Source organism: Agrilus planipennis, unplaced genomic scaffold (genome assembly GCF_000699045.2).
Source record: "Agrilus planipennis isolate EAB-ADULT unplaced genomic scaffold, Apla_2.0 scaffold15, whole genome shotgun sequence".
NCBI lineage: Eukaryota > Metazoa > Arthropoda > Insecta > Coleoptera > Buprestidae > Agrilus > Agrilus planipennis.
The window spans coordinates 1,966,315-1,985,025 of NW_020438871.1; the positions used below are offsets into that span (position 1 = coordinate 1,966,315).

Below are 18,711 nucleotides of genomic sequence, written 5' to 3' on the forward strand. Positions count from 1 at the left end.
AAAGCCAAAGGTCCCGGGTTCGATTCCCGGCGGGGGTGTGAAAACAGCAACAATTTTTCCCGTGTAGTGGGTAAAAAATTCAAAAATGAATTTTCAGATTAATATTTCATGATAATTATTTGTTAAAAAATTATCAGTTTTGATTAAGCCCATTAATTAAATACAGACAATCACTAATTGTAATGAAAACAAGTACAGTGATTGAATAAATTCTTTTAACATTTCTTTTCTTTTTATTAAACGAGTCCATTGAAAAGATGTGAAAGGTCAATGATAAAATTCCTTCATTTCCGCCAATAATAGTGTAGCAGTTTGCACAGATTCTGCGATGAATAAATACGACTTGCATCTATACAAAATGAAGTGAACACGTTTGCATCTGAAGTTACACAATGCAAGGTACGAATTTCAAAATATTCAACGTTATTTCTTACCTTCTCATCATGTCTGCACCATTTGCTTTAATCGCTGGAGACGGGAAGCAGCATCGTTTCATCACAGAAATAACCAGCAAAAGCGTTCCCAATGTATCTGCAAGTAAGTACAAAAATCAGTGGTTTCGCAAGTAATATTTCTTTTAATAAAAAATCGACTGTAATATCACGTACAAGGTGGATCAATTACAAAACAAGTCGATTGTTTTTTAAATGAAATCGGTTTTGTTATAATATATCTAACGACACTATAATTTCTTGTCCACGCATATTGTAGGTGCAAAAGCCCTGCCTCACAAACTCCTAGTTGGACGTTGCGAGCCGAAAAATACCTTCTTGCTGCATGCTGAGACCATTGTTTTAAACAACGACAACAACAGTAACGTAATGAGTACAATAAAGGTAAATTTTATTAACAGCGTTAGAAACATATTTTATTTTATTAAACGTTTCCGCATACTCATTGACGCATTATAATTACAGACATTAATTGACGGTCCTGTGGAAATTAAATGCTTAACAGTAGTGGATAATCCACAGGAAGGAAAGAATGGTGGTTATCTTTTTTATGTAAATGGAGGTCCTGGACACAATCATGTCACATTCGGCATATGGACTAGCGACGGTTTTAACATATCTGTTAATATATTCGGTCAGGAATTAACAGAAAAACAAAATGAAAAAGGACGCATTGAAAATTAACTTAACGATCGACATCAACCATCAGTTTCAAAGATGTTTTAATCCTTACGTAAACTTTACTATTTTAAGTGGTAATAAAATATATAACAATTGTATAGCAAATCATTCGTTATTATTTTGGTTTTCTACTGTAATTATATTCAAATTTATGAACTACTATTATTTATTTCAATTGAAAAATGATTTTTTTCACATACTTAATACTTAAACGCAAATACGTACCGTAGAGAAATGTTAATTAGATACGTATATGACTCGAACACAGTTTCCTTTAGGAGACTTATTGTATTAGTTTATCTAAGCTTTGTGCAGTTCCAGTAGAAACTACGTAAATCTAGTTTAGCTTTTGTTGTTCTGATTGTAAGCATGTTCACAGTGTACGTGCTAGGGTACTTTGAAGTCAATTTTAGTATATACACCAGCATACAATGTACAACAAGAGAATGTGTTATGGCTTAATATAGTTAAAAGCAATATGCATAATTGCATTTAAATTTAACACTATTCTTTGTTTCGAACACATACTAAATAATGCTAATAATACCTATACAGTATACAGTAACCATCCGCCTATAATCACGATTTACTGTACAATTCACTTCAATTTTACATTTTCTTTTATTTTTTTCAACACCTTCATTAGTAACTTGTTTGTGGGATATTAAATTAAAAGACATCAGGTTACGGTCAAACTACAAACGGTGTAGAGTTACTGCAAAATAATTATTGATAAGTGTGGTCGACGTAACTTAAAAGTATGTAATTAGTTTTAAGGGAATGAATGTGGTATCGCCTTTGGGGAATTTCTTGAGAGTGATCTTTCTAGGGAGTAATTGAGATACCTCTCTGCCATTAAAAGTAACATAGCAATTACAGTACATAGTAGCGAAATATGAGAGACATTTCCTTTTCTGTTAAACAATAATTGAAGGTAATTTCTTCAGATAACCATCGCAAGGAACAGTTAAATTTATTTCCCATTGAACTGGTTCGTTTAAACCTTGTGCAATCAAGGAAGTTCAACGTAGCAGCAAGTTGGGAAACGGTGGCATGATGAAAATGCATTAAAGTTCATCCAATAATCAGACTGCCAGATCTAAATCTAGATCTCAAACTATCATGGCTCAATACAGGACATTATTTCTGACTGATCATTTTGATTTACCGCCAGATTAATGAAAATAACGTAAAATAAATATGTACTGTAAATAGATTCAAATAGTGGCAGGCATGTAATAATTGATTACAACATTGATAAAACTTCAATCTTCCCCAATGAGAATAATAAATTGCAGTACAGTTATTGCTGCATGTCAGGAAAATTACAGTACGTAAAGGCGCTTTCACACAGAGCGAGCAGTAGTACAACCGAACACGAATTAATTACTACGAAACTGGAACATTTATATGTATCTATATGAAAACACTTTCGATACTTTTCTTGCTATGAAAATGTCTTTGTTCATTAATGTCAGAGTATTATTTATGCCGCTGTTTTAACGTTTTATTCATTGACTGCTTTTTGCATGAAATTCATTACTTATCATTACTTTAAACGGTGTTTTTGGAATAAAGTGCCGGATAGCCGCATATTTATTATATAAGAAGTGCGTTAAGTAAATTAAAAAGTGAAATTTATGTCAAGGTAGAGATTTTCCCAAGTAAAAAATTCCATGCTCCCAAAGAAGATGAAAAAGTACTTTGTGGTGTCTAATTCCACCTAAAAGTATTTTTATGGTCCCCGATTACTTAAAAAAATAAAGTCTGTGGTACAATACTATCTGAAAAATTACAGCCATTTACTCCTAGCGTGCTATTTGGACAACGATGAGACAAGAATAACAATAACTTTCTTCCACTGTCATATTCTCATTACATTGAAAAGGCTTTGAAGAAATATACGTTACGGTTTTTATATGGATAAAAATTACTTTAGGGAAATTCCCCAAACAAAAAGTTTCTAATCATTAAACTAATGCCCATCTTTTAGAAAATGAGTTAGCAATAATATTAAATACATAAAACATCTCATTTTAGGACGAGGATACCGTGGAAAGGGGGTGAGGTAATAGAAAGAATAGGAGAAAGAGATCACATCAATAAGAAATAGGCGAGATATGTTGGCATTTAGAGACTTATTAGAAGCAGAAGCAGGAGTTAAGAGGAGTAGAGGTAGACCATGATTAGATTACTCTTCACAAATCGTTAAAGAAGTGGGATATTCATAGTCGTAGGGGATTGCAAATATTAGCTTAGGATTGACGACCTTATGATGATGCCATTTTAGGGGTACTTCAACTACTATAAAATATTGTAGTTATAATAAGATATGCGAGTTTGTTACAATATTGGAAGCATTAATTAACCCTTGTTTACGAGTAATACAGTTAACTAATCATCCAAGAGCTACTAGTTTAATTAACGTTAATTAGGAATATTTATGATAGTAGTTTAAAAACACACTGGATAATAGGGAAGGGGGGTTTACCGCTTGGCTTACAGCAGGTAATTATTCACAAAAAAGTTGTACCGTGGTTTTAAAATTTGAATAGTTTTTTTATACTCTTCTATACATTAAACCTATTCGAGTAGGTATTAGTTTACTAGATCGGCTGTAATCAGATTAAGTCTTCGACTAACATCAATCAATTTATTATTAAGTGAAATTTTCATTTCAGTTGTGGCAGAAATAACGAGTACGCTATTGCATAATAAATGTAGATATGTATGTGACAATATATTTTTTGTAAAAGTTGCGTACCTACTCTAGATACTTATTAGATTTGTAACGCTTTTTACCCAACAGCTAAGGGAGGGTTGTTTTTCACGCGTATCTGGAAATGTATGTACTGAAACACGAAAGCTTAAAACATTGGGATGGACATGTGATGCCCCTGTATCCTTTATCTCAACCCGTCGCCATTTTCGTACTAAGCGTTTCCGGCATATTTTATAATCGATCCTATCAATAACGATTATTATTTTTTGTTTCTCTACGAATAAAAACTAAACGAGGTCAAGAATCTTAAGCTTTGCTCACATACGGTAATATAAACAGTTGGTATATTCTGATAATCCAAGTAGATAATGCTTGAATTTTGATAATTCCCTTTGAAATTGTCAGGATAATGCGGTATTAAAATATTTAATCAATCACGAATTTCTATTACTTACGAAAGCAAAAGGCAAGATTGGTGATTTTTATTTAATGAGATATTTGAACTTCACCTATTTCCTTTTGACTTGTTACCACCAATTCGAATTACCATTATGTTATAAATTGAACAGGCCGTGGTACCTTCCATCAAATTGATTGCTACATCCTGCTGCAAGGAAAAGTGGATCATGAATCTCATTTAGATGCATTCCCAACAAGACAAGCGCGCTTTTTATTTCGGAACTATTTTAATTTTTAATTAATGACAAACTTGTTTAGCTACGTGAATTTTGATTACTTATGCCTTGTTATGATTTGTCACCACTCATAGAGATTGCTTCAAAAAGAGGTCGATCACGAATTACCACTAGCCGAATTCTTAATAATACTTCTACTTGAAATAAAATGACCGTAGGGTGTGGGTTGTTCTGGTTTTTTTATCTCAGGACAGGAAAGAGTGGAGGTGCGTGTCCAACCAGTTTTAGGACTGACGACCTTGTGATGATGATGTATTCTCTATTAAGTGCTACACAGTAAAGAATTGTTAACCATAATAGAAAAGGGTTTTGCGTTTCCTTAAATCCTAACTATTCTGAATTAACATTTGCTTATTGTTCTGTAGTTGTAGTGCATTGGGTAAAAAATGAATTTTATTGTGGGCGAATGGTTGTTAAAGTGGTAAACATTAATGTCAGAAGTGAATCGTTGAGTGCGTTATGTACTTTCGGTGTGAACGCTCCCTTAGGGATGGATCGGTATCGAACAGCTGCTCAGGAATGACAAACGATATAAGACGGATGGCAGGCTTCGCTCCCTGTGACCCGGATGAATGTTTGATAGTCGCGGCGCTGTATGTGGATTGCTCCTACGAGGCGGGAACGTCTTATGCGGTGGCTGCATGCATAATACAGGAGCCCGGGACACCGATGCTCGCTACTATACACCTCCGCCCGCTAACGTTTCCTATCTGCCCTGCCTATTCCTGTTGTTCCTACTGCTATTTGTGATGGCGATGATGGCGTAAAACGTTGTCCTCTAGTATCTGTTGTTGTCGCAATGCTTCAACTTCATCTATTTGCCGAAGAATAAACTTGACCTCCTACTTTGTTTTTCATATTTTTACTAATATCTACTTTTCATAATATTCCACCCCGAAAATGCTGACAAATCTAATTTACCCCAACGGAAAAACATACAATGTACATTCACCATCAAATTAGTGATGGATATTTTTAGAAGGTACAGTTTAAGCAATTAATAAAATTGTGCGAAATCCATCAATTTTTAAGAAAAGTTGGTGTCAAAAAACTATATATGAACTGGAAACAAAATAAACGAATTTTAAGTTTGAAGAAGAGTTCTAGAAATAGAATTTACAAAACGATATTTTTAGATATTCGCTGTATTTTATTTCTTCTTCATAAATCTGCCTTAGCATCGATGCGGGTAAAAGTTATATGGTGTTTAAACAATCCTTAACAAACAAAGTTTCTGTTTGTACTACCATTGGGTATATTTTTGGATATACGTGAGGATACTGCGATGCGATGTCGTTTTCGTATTGTTTTATATCGATAGTGGGTGTTATACGTAGGTATTAATGTTGCAATAAAGGTAGTCTTGGAAACCGACGGAAATCGTGCGGAAATCAAGCCTGTGGAGGACATTCAACGGCATGTGATGTCTGCCTTTGTTCCACTTACGTTCCATACGCCATATGACCATATTGTCGCATTATTTACCTTTCAAATGCCGAATAGTCGATCGCTTTTATTGTTTATTACTGAGAAATAATGAACAAAGGACATTCTCTTAGTTACACGCCAGGGTTGATATAATGATTTTATTCAACTTCCAGTACAATTAACGTGACAATTTTTATATTTACTTCAAACTGGACTTGTCAGTGATGGTTATGCTGCACAAAAAAAAACTAATTTAATATGGTGAGAACATAAACAATTTCTTGATCATCATTATAAGGTCCTAAGAGTGGTTGGACACGCACCTCCACTCTTTCCTATCCTGAGCTAATCTTCGCATTTCCCAACAACTAGAACAACCAACGTACACTAGGCCTACCTCAACCCCTGCCAACTCCCGTTTCTGCCTATAATAATATATCTCTGAGTAGACCTTCATGCTTGACAAGGTCTCCTACCAACCCATCTCGCCTATTTAGTAGAGTCCTTTGTTCTCCTATTCTATCTATTGCCTTTTCATTTCTAACCTTCTCTACCCACGGTATCCTCATCAGTCGCTTGTAACACCACATTTTGAACGCTTCTAACCTTTTCTTTTCCGCTGCGTCGATCGTCCATGTTTCGCATCCGTACAACGCCGCGCTCCAAATATACACCTTTCGAGAGCATAGCAGTGACTTCTTTTTATTGAAGGCGACTTGACCCTAAACTTTTAACTTTTGGGTGTTTCATTCCCACCAGCCAGTAATGCTGGTGGGCGGGCAGTCCCTCCGGACTATGCCGGAAGGTAGGGCGGAAGGCCCTCTTCAGCCTGCTTTCAGGAATCGTGGGAATGGGTGGGAGGTGGTTCGGGTGAGAAAGATGAGACGGACGAAATGAAGACAGAAGAGAATGAAAGATTATCTGTGGAATATTACTGCCTCAGCATTTGCCTGAGTGATCCAAGGAAACCACAGAAAAACTTGGACCAAGGCAGACGGACCCGGAATCGAACCGGCGTCCTCCCAAATGCTAAACTATGGTCTAGACCTCTAGGCCATGCCGCTCGGTGACTTGACCCTGCGCTATCCTCTGCTTTATAATCCCTACTACTTCTTCCGTCCTGATTTATCTGACTTCCCAGGTACCTAAAGCGGCCACATTTTTCGTCTCTTACCTTTATATTCGCTCTTTCCCTACTTTTTCTTCCCTTGCATACCAGTATTTTTGTTTTACTTTTATTTGTTTTCATGCAGTAGGTAATGTTTTATCAATACCGCTTCCATTTTATACCGTTATTAATTCAATTAAAATTCGTGTACCACTAACGCATACTTCAAAAAGGGACAATTCAATCTAAAAGCTCCACCAGAGGATGGACTAGATGACAAAAGGGACAATAATCTTCGAAACAGGAAGTATATGGTCACGCTACTTCGAAAAAGTTCACCGAAAATAAAAATTACACATTTCCTTATCGGCATTTGTTCTTTTTATCTCGCACGAGCGAGAATGCATAACTTGGCGAACATGTAGAATACATAATATTTCTTCAACCCCGTTTTTTGTGAAAATATATTTCCCATACATCTCCGAAAACTATCCGGATGGGCGTTTTTATTTAGACAGTGATGACAATATCTAATAAAATACAAGCTTATTGTAAACATCAATACGTTTTAATGCTTGTGGCTCCTTAACGAGTTACGATAAAAATTTTACGTTGTTGGTGGATTTCAAACGTCAGAGCGCCTTGTGGTCTTGAAGCTTGCCAGCTTTAGCAAAATGATCTCATGTCAGATAAAATAACTTGTGAAAACGATATTTGTTGCGTCTTTTATTAACGCAGTTCAGAATAATGGAATTTTCCTCGACGTATAAGTGTATTATAAGCAACAGTACGAGTCAATTTCTTAAATAAAGACTTGGATGAAAATGCGTTTATAATTAATTGAAAATTTTATCGTTTCATCTAATTATCAGTATCTGGAGCCGTGTCTTCTAATGAAAATTAATTGTCTCCCTTTTTACAGCATCCATTGTTCTTATGAAACCCAAGCAAACAAATAGCAAATTTCAATTAACGTCACTTTAAAAATATGTTATTTAGAATCTAAGTGTAACTAGTTGAATCCTACACGAAAGACGACTTATATTAAGTCACCACTACTAATTAGTTTGGAAAAAACAAGAAAAAGTACGTACAATTATTAGTTTATTGTATCCGGGAGTTTATTATACACAGCAGAAGTTGTATCTATATTACCCTCTGTTATTAGAACTTAAATTTGAAATTTGATCTTTTACAGCATAAAATACGAATTTCTTTATTCACGGTAAGGTAAGATAAATCCATTTTGTGATTACATTAACCATTTATTCTCTTCCCTCGTTATCTTGGTACACCTACACTGGTTGTAATAAAAATCGAGTAGGTGTATGTCTGTGCTCTTTAGTGCTTCATTTACGCCTTCAGTATTTCGCGAATTATGGGAAAAACCTGCTCTTTATAAATATATACACTTTTCTATATTATAAATATGTCTGAACACATTGCCATTACAATTCGATGGATATTATCAAGGTTAAAGAAATTCTCTATTAGGGATAAGTTGCATTCATTATATCAGCTCATACAAAACATATAAAGAGTATTTATTAATTAATTTAATATTGAGGGGTTTCGCACCTTATAAATAACCCTCAGACCCATTGACAAACTATTTCATAGGCATTATCGTACGTAGAATGCCACTTAGAGTGTAGATACAAAAATTATTGTAAGACAAAAACAACTTTTTCAATGGTATAGAACCCGATAACTAACCCTTGGAAACATGCGTATTGTATGGATGTTGCTATTATTACATTCATAATATATTAGAAAGAGATCCATAAGTGTAGGTATGAATGTATCATTATATAATTAATTAATAAATTACTTATACAGTTGAAAGTAGATAGGGTAATAGGACTTCAAGCTACATCAAGTACATCATCGTACGATGGTTTTAATGTGACGGATAATTTGATTTACCTCCCGTGGAGTGTTGCTCGCTACAGCTCTTAACATAAGTAAAACATCAATACACCTCGTAGACCAAAAGCGGATGACTTATTTCGTTATTTCTCTGTCAGAGTAACCGTACAATATCTCAGAAATGGTAAATTACTTCAGAAAAGGGCGCGCAGTTTATGTTTGTGATAAAGTACACCCAATCGTACTTATTATTTGAAAACAAACACAGGAGAGGTAAACATATATATATTCGTCTTCAGCGGTCCTCAAAACCTATAAGTAGCAAAATCTCTTGTGTCTATCGTATTTAAGTCCAGTAAATGCAATTTAAAATGTTCGAGGAATATTAGGCTTTGTTCATCAAACTGTGGAAATTCGGTTAGTTGTTAGTTGAAAAAGCATGTCCCATACGTTCACCGAATTATACAACATTAAAAAAAAACATCCCCACAAAGAAATATGTAATTTCTATGTTCGCAGAAAGTTTTACCTCACCTGTATACGACAGATATATTTTTTTATTAAATAAAAGCCTGATGTTTTGTTGGTTTTGAGAATCAAAATTATTTTGGCATCTGATTTTAAACCGAAATAACTCAAAAATATGCAATCTTTCGTACGAAGCCTCACAAAAAAATGGACTTTCCTTTAAAGCACAAAAAAAGCAACCGTAAGTGTCGTGCATTGATAAAACTGTTGCAGATTTTCTCCCTATCTGAAACACATAAAATTGCTTTTATAGGCAACTATTTGAAAGCAATTGAGGCTAGGAAGGCGTACTGGTTGAAAATATATGTTTTCTGTACAAGAAGGTACGACTTCCGTGTACTATTTAAACGCGAACCAAACTTCGTGTGGTATGTTAAATTCGACGAAGAAAAATAATCGATCGGGAAAATTTATTCAGGTCGCAAACTGCAGAATTAAATGAGACAATTTAATTACTTGCTACCATTTGATCCAGACCGCTGTACCTAATACTACCACCACCCATAATACATAACGAAGGTTTTGTTTCTGGAACTAGCGGATATGCAAGTCGCGCAAAATTTAATGTCATTAACTTTTCGCCAGTTTTTACAAGCGCACATGGTAGCGGGACTTTTGCATTTCAAACTGAGGTAAACAACATTGCAAAAAAGATTAAAAGAAAATTTTTATATTTACGTGTGACTTTTACATTCTGCTGTGGCCATCATTTCAGTTTATTATCGTAAATAATATTTTATTTAATTTATTATCACATGGTCGTCGTCAGTTCTAATACTGATTGGATACGCACCTCTACATTTTCTTATCCTGAGCTAATCTTAGCATTTCCTTGTAATTAGAACATCCCAGATTGTTAACTATTTGTCAACAGTAACCTGATCTATAGTAGGTCTACATCTACCCCTTCTAACTCCTGTTTCTGCTTATATGTTTCTAATTAGCCCTTCATGCCTGAGAAGGTATCGTACCACCTTATGTCCTCTGTTTTCCTATTCTTTCTAATATCTCATTATTCCGTCCGTGTTTTGCACCCGTATAGCGCCGCTCTCCAGATATATACATTTGGCAATCTTATTCGAATTTCCAAATTAATTAGGTAATTGTGATTACAGTAAATAGATTAAAATACCTAGGTATAACAGTTATTTAGAAAATTACTGACGTGTCAGGTTATTCAACATAAAATTATTCACCTTTTACTTCCCTTTGAGGTGCTGAAAGCCCTAAACGAACCGCAACTGCATCTGAAGATATTTAATTACCATATCTGTGCATCGAACTGTCTAGTTCTGTTTTCCGTTAATCTCTCGGCAAGCTTTTAGAGCAAGCCCTTTAAGTTTTAAGCTCGATTCATTCAAAAACAGAAACATGAACTTATGAGATCCATTACACATTTACGCCGGTAAAATCATAATCATTTATGAAAGATTAAATGTATTTGTGATAGTTTTCTTCGGATTATATGCACCAACTGGTACGGCAAAATCGAAATCTAATGGTAAAAACATTTCTAGATTAAGCGAGCTTTTCAAACTGTTACAATTAAAGCAAACAGTCTTTACAATAAGTAACTAAAAATAAAGAACTATTGGGTTGTTCGGAAAGTCAATTCCTTTTTTTTCCGACAGAGGATTTAATTGTATTCGTTTGCACCCAACTTCACATTTAAGCCGTAAAATTTTTATATGCTTTGAGAGCTCATATAGCAATATAGCATGAGGCTTGTGTGTGAAAAATTCCAATTAATTCTACGCAGTAGTTTTTGGTTGGTGCCCTTTTAAATATGGAGAGCGATAAGCAGCATTTTCTGCAAATCTTACTGTTTTACTACAGAAAGGGTAAAAATGCTGTTCAAGCCAGAAAGAAATTGACTGATGTGTATGGAGAAGGTGTGTTGACAGTACGCCAGTGCCAGAACTGGTTCGCTAAATTTCGATCCGGCAATTTTGATGTCGAAGATGCACCACGTTCGGGAAGGCCGGTTGAAGCTGATAAAGACGCGATAAAGGCATTAGTTGATGTGAACCGACGAATAACAACACGTGAGATTGGATTGAGGTTAAATTTATCAAATTCAACAGTTTATGACCACTTGAAAGGCCTGGGATTATCCTCGAAGCTCGATGTATGGGTTCCCCATGTTCTCACAGAGAGAGCATTGACGTCTGCGATTCGCCTCTCAATGTCACGAAAATGATTCGTTTTTGAAGCGCATCATCACTGGGGACGAAAAATGGGTTGTATACAGCAACGTCAAACGCAAGAGGTCATGGAGCAAAAAAGATGAACCGGCTCAAACCATTTCCAAAACCGATATTCACCAAAAAAAGGTGATGCTGTCTGTTTGGTGGGATTTTAAAAGAATCGTTTTTTTTTTTGAGCTTTTACCGGATAACACAACGATTAATTCGGAGGTCTACTGTAATCAGCTGGACAAACTGAATGATGCACTTCAACAGAAAAGGTCAGAACTAATCAACAGCAAAGGTGTAGTGTTTCACCAAGACAACGCGAAACCTCACACAAGTTCGGTCACTCGCCACAAGCTTTTACAGCTTGAATGGGATACAATGCTACACCCACCATATTCTCCAGACCTGGCACCATCGGATTATTTGTTCCGGTCACTCCAAAATTTTTTAGACGGTAAAACCTTCACCTCAAATGAACGGTCAATATATAATTTAATAAAGTATTTGTTTATTATACGAAAACTGTCTTTCATTTCCACAAAAAAAAAAACGAAATGACTTTCCGAACAACCCTATACAAATAAAATACTGACAATTGTTTTACTTGTTATGTTTACGTCCAACCCCGTAGCAAAAAGCCAAAAAGCTATCAAACAAATTAAAACTGTTTTATTAAATACCGAATTAAATTGTAAACAATCGAAAAATTATATATATTTTACTGCAGATGAGAACGTTAAAAATAAATTAACACCATTAATATTCTGCTCGATAATTCTGAGATATAGAAAGGTGGGTTGAAAGCTCAATATTAATTCTAAGCCGGGATTAAAAACAAAAAAGGTTGTTAATATACATCTTGGACTGTCAGTTGAAGTTTATACCTACGTCGTTTTGTTCGGCGTGAATTGTAGAAGCAGGGAATATTATCCACCCTAGTTCCGTTGCGTACGCGTCATAATGGGAATAAACAAGAGTGATTTTCGCGTGTCGAGGAAAGTGAGGACGAGACCCATGGCGGCAGAAACTCATCAGCTAAAATAAGAGACTCGCCAAAGTTCTTTGTTGGTTCATCGGTAAAGTACAAACTGGAAAAGTTATGCAAGGGGTGTTAGTGACGTAGCGGGCGGCGTCCCCTGACGCGACTCGACTCTCTTTTTATGCATACAAATAGGGCCAAGTTGTTAACCTAAGTCGGCATAATATATTATGAAAGGATCCCTGTCATGTACAAAATAACCGCCGCTGGAATAAATGACACAATGTCAAATTGTTTTCATTTTAAAATAAACAATTTAATATTTATTAAATCATCGTAAAGCTTTTATCATTGTCAGTAATCATTGACCTATTCGGGTGTCAATCGTGTGTGCTTTATTAAACAGTTCGGGTCTACCCTAAACATTATCAACCCTAAAATATGATTTTGTATGTAATTAAAGTCAAAAAGGGGCAAAAAGCTCTTTATTATGTAAAACTCTTGATATCTACCTGAGATTCATAAACTCCATCTGCTTGTAATCTATGTTGACTAGCTCGATAATTTAGAGCGAACTGTTTACATAATAATGAGCTTTTTGTCCCTTTTTATTTAAATGGAAAACATGGTAAAATGTAATGAAGTAATACACAAAAAGATAAATGACTATACACTTCCCAGACCAGCTTCGATACTTTCCCAAGATCAGACCAATCGCTCAAGTATATTCTGACATTTCTTTTTAAAATCTGATTAGAAAAAACTTGTAAAACAAAATCAACAGTTTTTACTTCAGTAAGATGGATATCTATCATATTTATGTTTGGCGTGTCAAACATCATCGAACACCAGATAAAACAATTCTTTTTATCCCTCGAGAACAGTATTACAATACTTTTTTTTTTGGATAAAAAGCACCCTATGTCCTTTTCTGTACCCTTAACAATTTTCATCGCGTTGATGTCCTAAACACGCGAACACATAAAACTAATGTTCTCTATCCTTCGGGAACACTATTCTTTTTCTGGTACCCTATACTCTTTGCTGTACTCCTGACAATACTTGTACAAAATTTCAAGATAGTTTTACCCCCGGCATTTCTCGCGCTGATATCGTAAATATTTGTCAAAGATCGTAGACGATCATATAAAACTAATTCCCTCGGGAACTGTATTTTTTCTGGATAAAAAGTACTCAGGTACCCCTGACAATGTGTGTACCAAATTTCATGATAGGTTTCAGCCGCGGTTTCAATCGCATTGATGTTCTAAACGCGTGTCAAAGATCATCGACGACTACATAAAACTAATTCTTTCATGCTTCCTTTTTCCTAGATAAGAGGTACCCTTTCTGTACCCTATAACAAGGTGCGTACAAAAACATCTGTAATCAGCGGTTATAGGTGAAGATTGAACAGTTTGAGTGTTTGACATCGTAGGAATCATGTGGAGTGGACGCCCGCGGAAAAATGTCGCGCCGCGACGATATCATCCCCGTTTTGGCGGCAGCGCAATGTCGCATCAGAACACGAGGGTGAAGTAAAGTACGCCGGCTGATAGAGAGTCTGCGTTTAGTATATCCTCGGCCAGTTTCAGTCAAGTATCGGGAACGGCTGTTGCACATTCCGGCATTTCGACGGCAACGACGTCGAGCGTCGATAGCGTCGTAACGCGCGCCTCGTGTGTTTAGGACCATGCTACCGTTTTCGCCGTTTCTTTCGCGCGACTGGTCAACGGAAAAATTAATCATGATGATTTTATTGGCACGCATTTTACGTTAAGACTTTCTTTCTTCAGCAAGTTTTCTTGTATTATTAGTGATTTTTGACTAATAAAGTAACGAAAAAACATGTGCTCCAGAAGAAACCAGCGTGGGGGTTGCTTTACAATCGCCGTTATCTATATTATCACCATACTAGGACAAGGTACGTTGTCGTATGTGAGAATTGAAACTTTTATGGATTTTTTATTGCCGATGGCCTGTATATTTACCATGGGAACTGGCCAGAGACATATAGATCTTCAATTGGAGAATTCGAGGGGTAACAGGTGTTTTAATCCCCCAAAACACGAGTACGATTTAAAACGCCGAAATTCAACAACAAAACGATAACAATATAAATAAATAAAACCTGGTAAAAAAATTTTGCAACTACTTTAAAAGGTTCTTTTATCAATTCAATTTTTAATTAACACTGATATATATAAATAAAACAATGTATAAAATGGAGAATGTAAAAATATAATAGCGTTGAAACACTTTTGTTTCATGATAAATTTCCCCGTTGTTTGTACCTGCAATTTTACTTTTTTAAATCATAATATAGTTTTTGAAATGACGCTTTACAATTTACCATATTCGGAAACAGTTATTTAAATATTTAATAGGTAGATACCTAATATTGCAAACATATGCAATAGATACATATGTATGTATATAGATACAAACATTACGATAAATTATGAAAGGTAATTTATGTAAATGGATAATATTATTTGCCAATAAGTTACGGTGAATTTAGTTTATATATTCATGCCCGAAAAATTTAGTATCTAACAAGAGTAATGCATTATTTCATCCAATCGTTTTCGCCATACTTAATAGATTGCAAAACGTATTAGAAATTCTTATGAAAAGAAAAAGGTAGACGTAAAGGAACTGTTTTCATTTTCGGACATATAGTACTTACATGTAACAAAAAAGTAGTAACATTAAGGTTAATTATAGGCCTTACTTTTAATAATAATAAAAAAAAAGATTAAAACAACAGTCTACTAGTAATAGTCAGTAGTACAATTATCCTTTTCAAGTACGAATGTGGCTATTCCAAGATTGGTTTTGAATAGCGGTAACCGAGATAGTTTTAGAGAATTGCGCCCGTCTTAATCGGTCAAGGCAGCGGCAAAACTCGAGATAAGAAGTTACCCTTAATAGCTTTCTCTTCCAAGGTGCAAGTCTTAATAGAACATTTCATAAACGGGCTCAGATAAGGTATCAGCATTAGGACCAGATCAGTTTAAATAGGGCTGAATTTTTTATACGATTTAATATATTAAATAAATAATAATAACTTAAATTATGATACTGTTTATTCTGACTGATGGTTCAGCATACACCACTAAAATTATAAACACGGAATAATTTAATTACATACTTGGAATCAGACAGCGAAAAAACTACTTCGCATTCAAATGGCACTGCATTCACGGGCTGCAACAATTAATCAAGAATGTAATTTAATAACTAAAATGACACCGTTTTTGTAATTGAATTACGTTATTTGATTATTATTGATAACAAATTTCACTGCTCTTCGTGGGCTAATTTAATTATATTGAGTAGCGCAACTGAAATAATGAAGATCAATTGACTTATACAATAAATTTTCAGTTATCACTACACTAAATTATGCTTTATTAAGTGATTNAGAAAGAATAGGAGAACAGAGAACTCTATGGAAGTTAATAAGAAGTAGGCGAGATGAGTTGGTAGGAGACCTTCTCAAGCATGAAGGTATATTATTAGAGGCAGAAACGGGAGTTGGCAGGGGTTGAGGTAGGCCTAGTGTATGTTGCTTGTTTTAGTTGTGGAAAAATGCGAAGATTAGCTCAGGATAGAAAAGAGTGGAGGTGCGTGTCCAAATAGTCTTAGGACTGACGACCTTATGATGTTTATAAGATATGAAACCCTAAATCAATACATATATGATGATGATAACTAATTTTTCCTAAGCGAAGCGAGGATAATCCGGTAATCGAATACACAAAAATAAACTTTCCTTATTAGAAAAGTTTATTTTATAATTGTACAGATAGATTTTCTTTTCTGGGAAAAGCTGTTACAATAAAGTATAAGTTGATAACAAACAAAAACGAATTCAACTTTCCTGGCTATTTTTAGGAATATTTAAAAATTGTTCCTTGATTGATAGCATCGTCATTCGTTCGATCATTCATGGCCGTTTAGTCGTGAAGAAAAAAAAAAGTTATCCGGCCGCGAAAATCTACCCTCTCCAGCTAGCAGATTCTCAGAAAGTTTCTTTATATGTATATATCAAACTGTTAAACCTTTTTATTCAGTTAGGCTTGAAACAAATTCCTCTCGAATGGAACTGAGTACGTACGGGGTTTCGTTTTTAACTTGCGAAGCGTCTGCAACTTTGACTACTTTACCGAAAAAATCAAGCACCATACTACTTTCGTTGGAAATAAAGGGCGAAACCTACCCTACAATTTTACACATTCTTGACAATTTCAAGGAGCGGTGAAGGGAACGGTAGTATTATGAGTCACATTTTAGGCCTATACAATTTCCTAACATTAGTAATATTCTCTTGCAATAAATTCCACGCTAAGTCCTTATTAATACTAACTATATCTATACATTACGTTGATTTTAGATTAAAACTTCTGGACCAATTTAGTACATAGGTACAATATTTTCTTCTTGCTTATTACGCTTTAAATGAATCTACGTAATTAACCCCTTTTTACCTTCTTTGTCCAACAATTTTAATTGTTCGAAGCTTAAGCGCATGCATATTTAGTTGATTGGCATTAATTATTGACATAATTTGTAATGAATACTATAAATAAACTTAAATGCAGTAAACAAATCGATATTCAAACGAACTAGAGTGAAGAGGTATCAACTGATTCGTAATTAATTAATTAGTCAATCATGTTGTTGTATCTATAGCTTATTAGCGTTGCATCAGTCAAATAACAAATGATTCAATTATGAAATCTATTTACGGTATCAAACATGTTCGATTCACGACACAAATATCAAAAACTGAACTACGTTTTTTTTTTGTGTCGGATATTACGTACATAACTACATCCCGAATTTCTCCAAATGGAAAAGGAGTTTTGCCGCATCAAAATCAGGTAATCGCGTTATTAGTAGTTAGTCCTTAATTCTAACTAACTTGGATGTTTGAATTATATCATTCCGGAAAGTAATTTAACTTTTAATACATCCCAATTAAACAATTTCGTTTATAATTGTTCGAAAACGCAATTCTAGCAATTGTGTTTTCATTATTCTCCCAAAGTATGAAACGAAACAAATAACAACCAGAATTACAATTGTTAGTCGGAATCGCAGAATTTTTAATTAATACTTAATACTTCAAAGGTTACCTAATTGTGTATTTATTAATGTTTCAATTTTATATACAGCATCCAATAAAAATCCCTTTGAATAGAAAGATCATTTTAAATTCTTCAATTATCCCACTTTGTTTGCAACATATCAAATAATGATATTCATCTTTTCAAGTGGTGTGATATGAATGGCCTAACGGTAACGCCATTCTTTAAGACAGAAGCAGTAATTTAAACTACGTCAGAATATTATCAACTATTCGGTGAAAAAACTTGTGACAGGTATAAATACCAACAGGAAAATAAACACTAAAACAAGAATGAAAGAGTGTTGGCACTGCATTATGAAATGTTGCATGTACAAGTAGGGTAATAATTTATACGAAGTCGGAAATAACGAAGCAAATGTTCCGGCTACAGTTTGCTTTTAAACGCCTGTGCAGGTTTGCGCGATCTCAAAAATACGTTTAGATAATGAAACGGCATTTTCCGAAAAATATCATCAAAATTTGTTGAATATCATACTATTACCACATTAAACCATCTTTAATTAATTATTGTGGTTTCTTACAATAGTTCTAAACCCAATTTTATACTAAATTTATTACAGTTCCACGAAGTTAGCGAAGTACCTAATAACACTCTTGACATACAAGAAATTTTGTTTGAAATCCTACCGAAAATGGGTTACAAATATATAGAGAAATTAAATTATTAATACCTTTTGCGTTGAGTATATAAGAAGGGTGTGTCTGACGACTGGTATTCAGTTAAATTTTGAAGGTTGAGACTTCAACTTAGTATTTGTTTAAACAGTGAAATTCGATGAGAAAAAGCTTATTCATTACAATTTCACTAAGGTATAATGAAGTAACAAAGAATTGAACAGGCGCTTTATAGCCGATCAGGGGGTTCTATTAATTAATGTGAGAATTACTATTGTCTT

The 18,711-nt window shown here is 34.6% G+C and overlaps 2 protein-coding genes across 6 annotated transcripts in view; both read left to right on the plus strand.

Moving 5' to 3' along the window:
* The window catches only part of LOC108737595 (nucleolysin TIA-1), a 744,862-nt gene that overhangs the window by 443,270 nt on the left and 282,881 nt on the right, over positions 1-18,711 (plus strand). The window lies entirely within an intron of this gene.
* Positions 295-1,295, plus strand: LOC108737606. The gene is made up of 3 exons (XM_018470547.2): positions 295-537; positions 712-836; positions 918-1,295. Exons 1-3 carry the CDS (start codon positions 393-395, stop codon positions 1,134-1,136), a joined length of 489 nt encoding a protein of 162 aa, XP_018326049.1. The 5' UTR covers positions 295-392; the 3' UTR covers positions 1,137-1,295.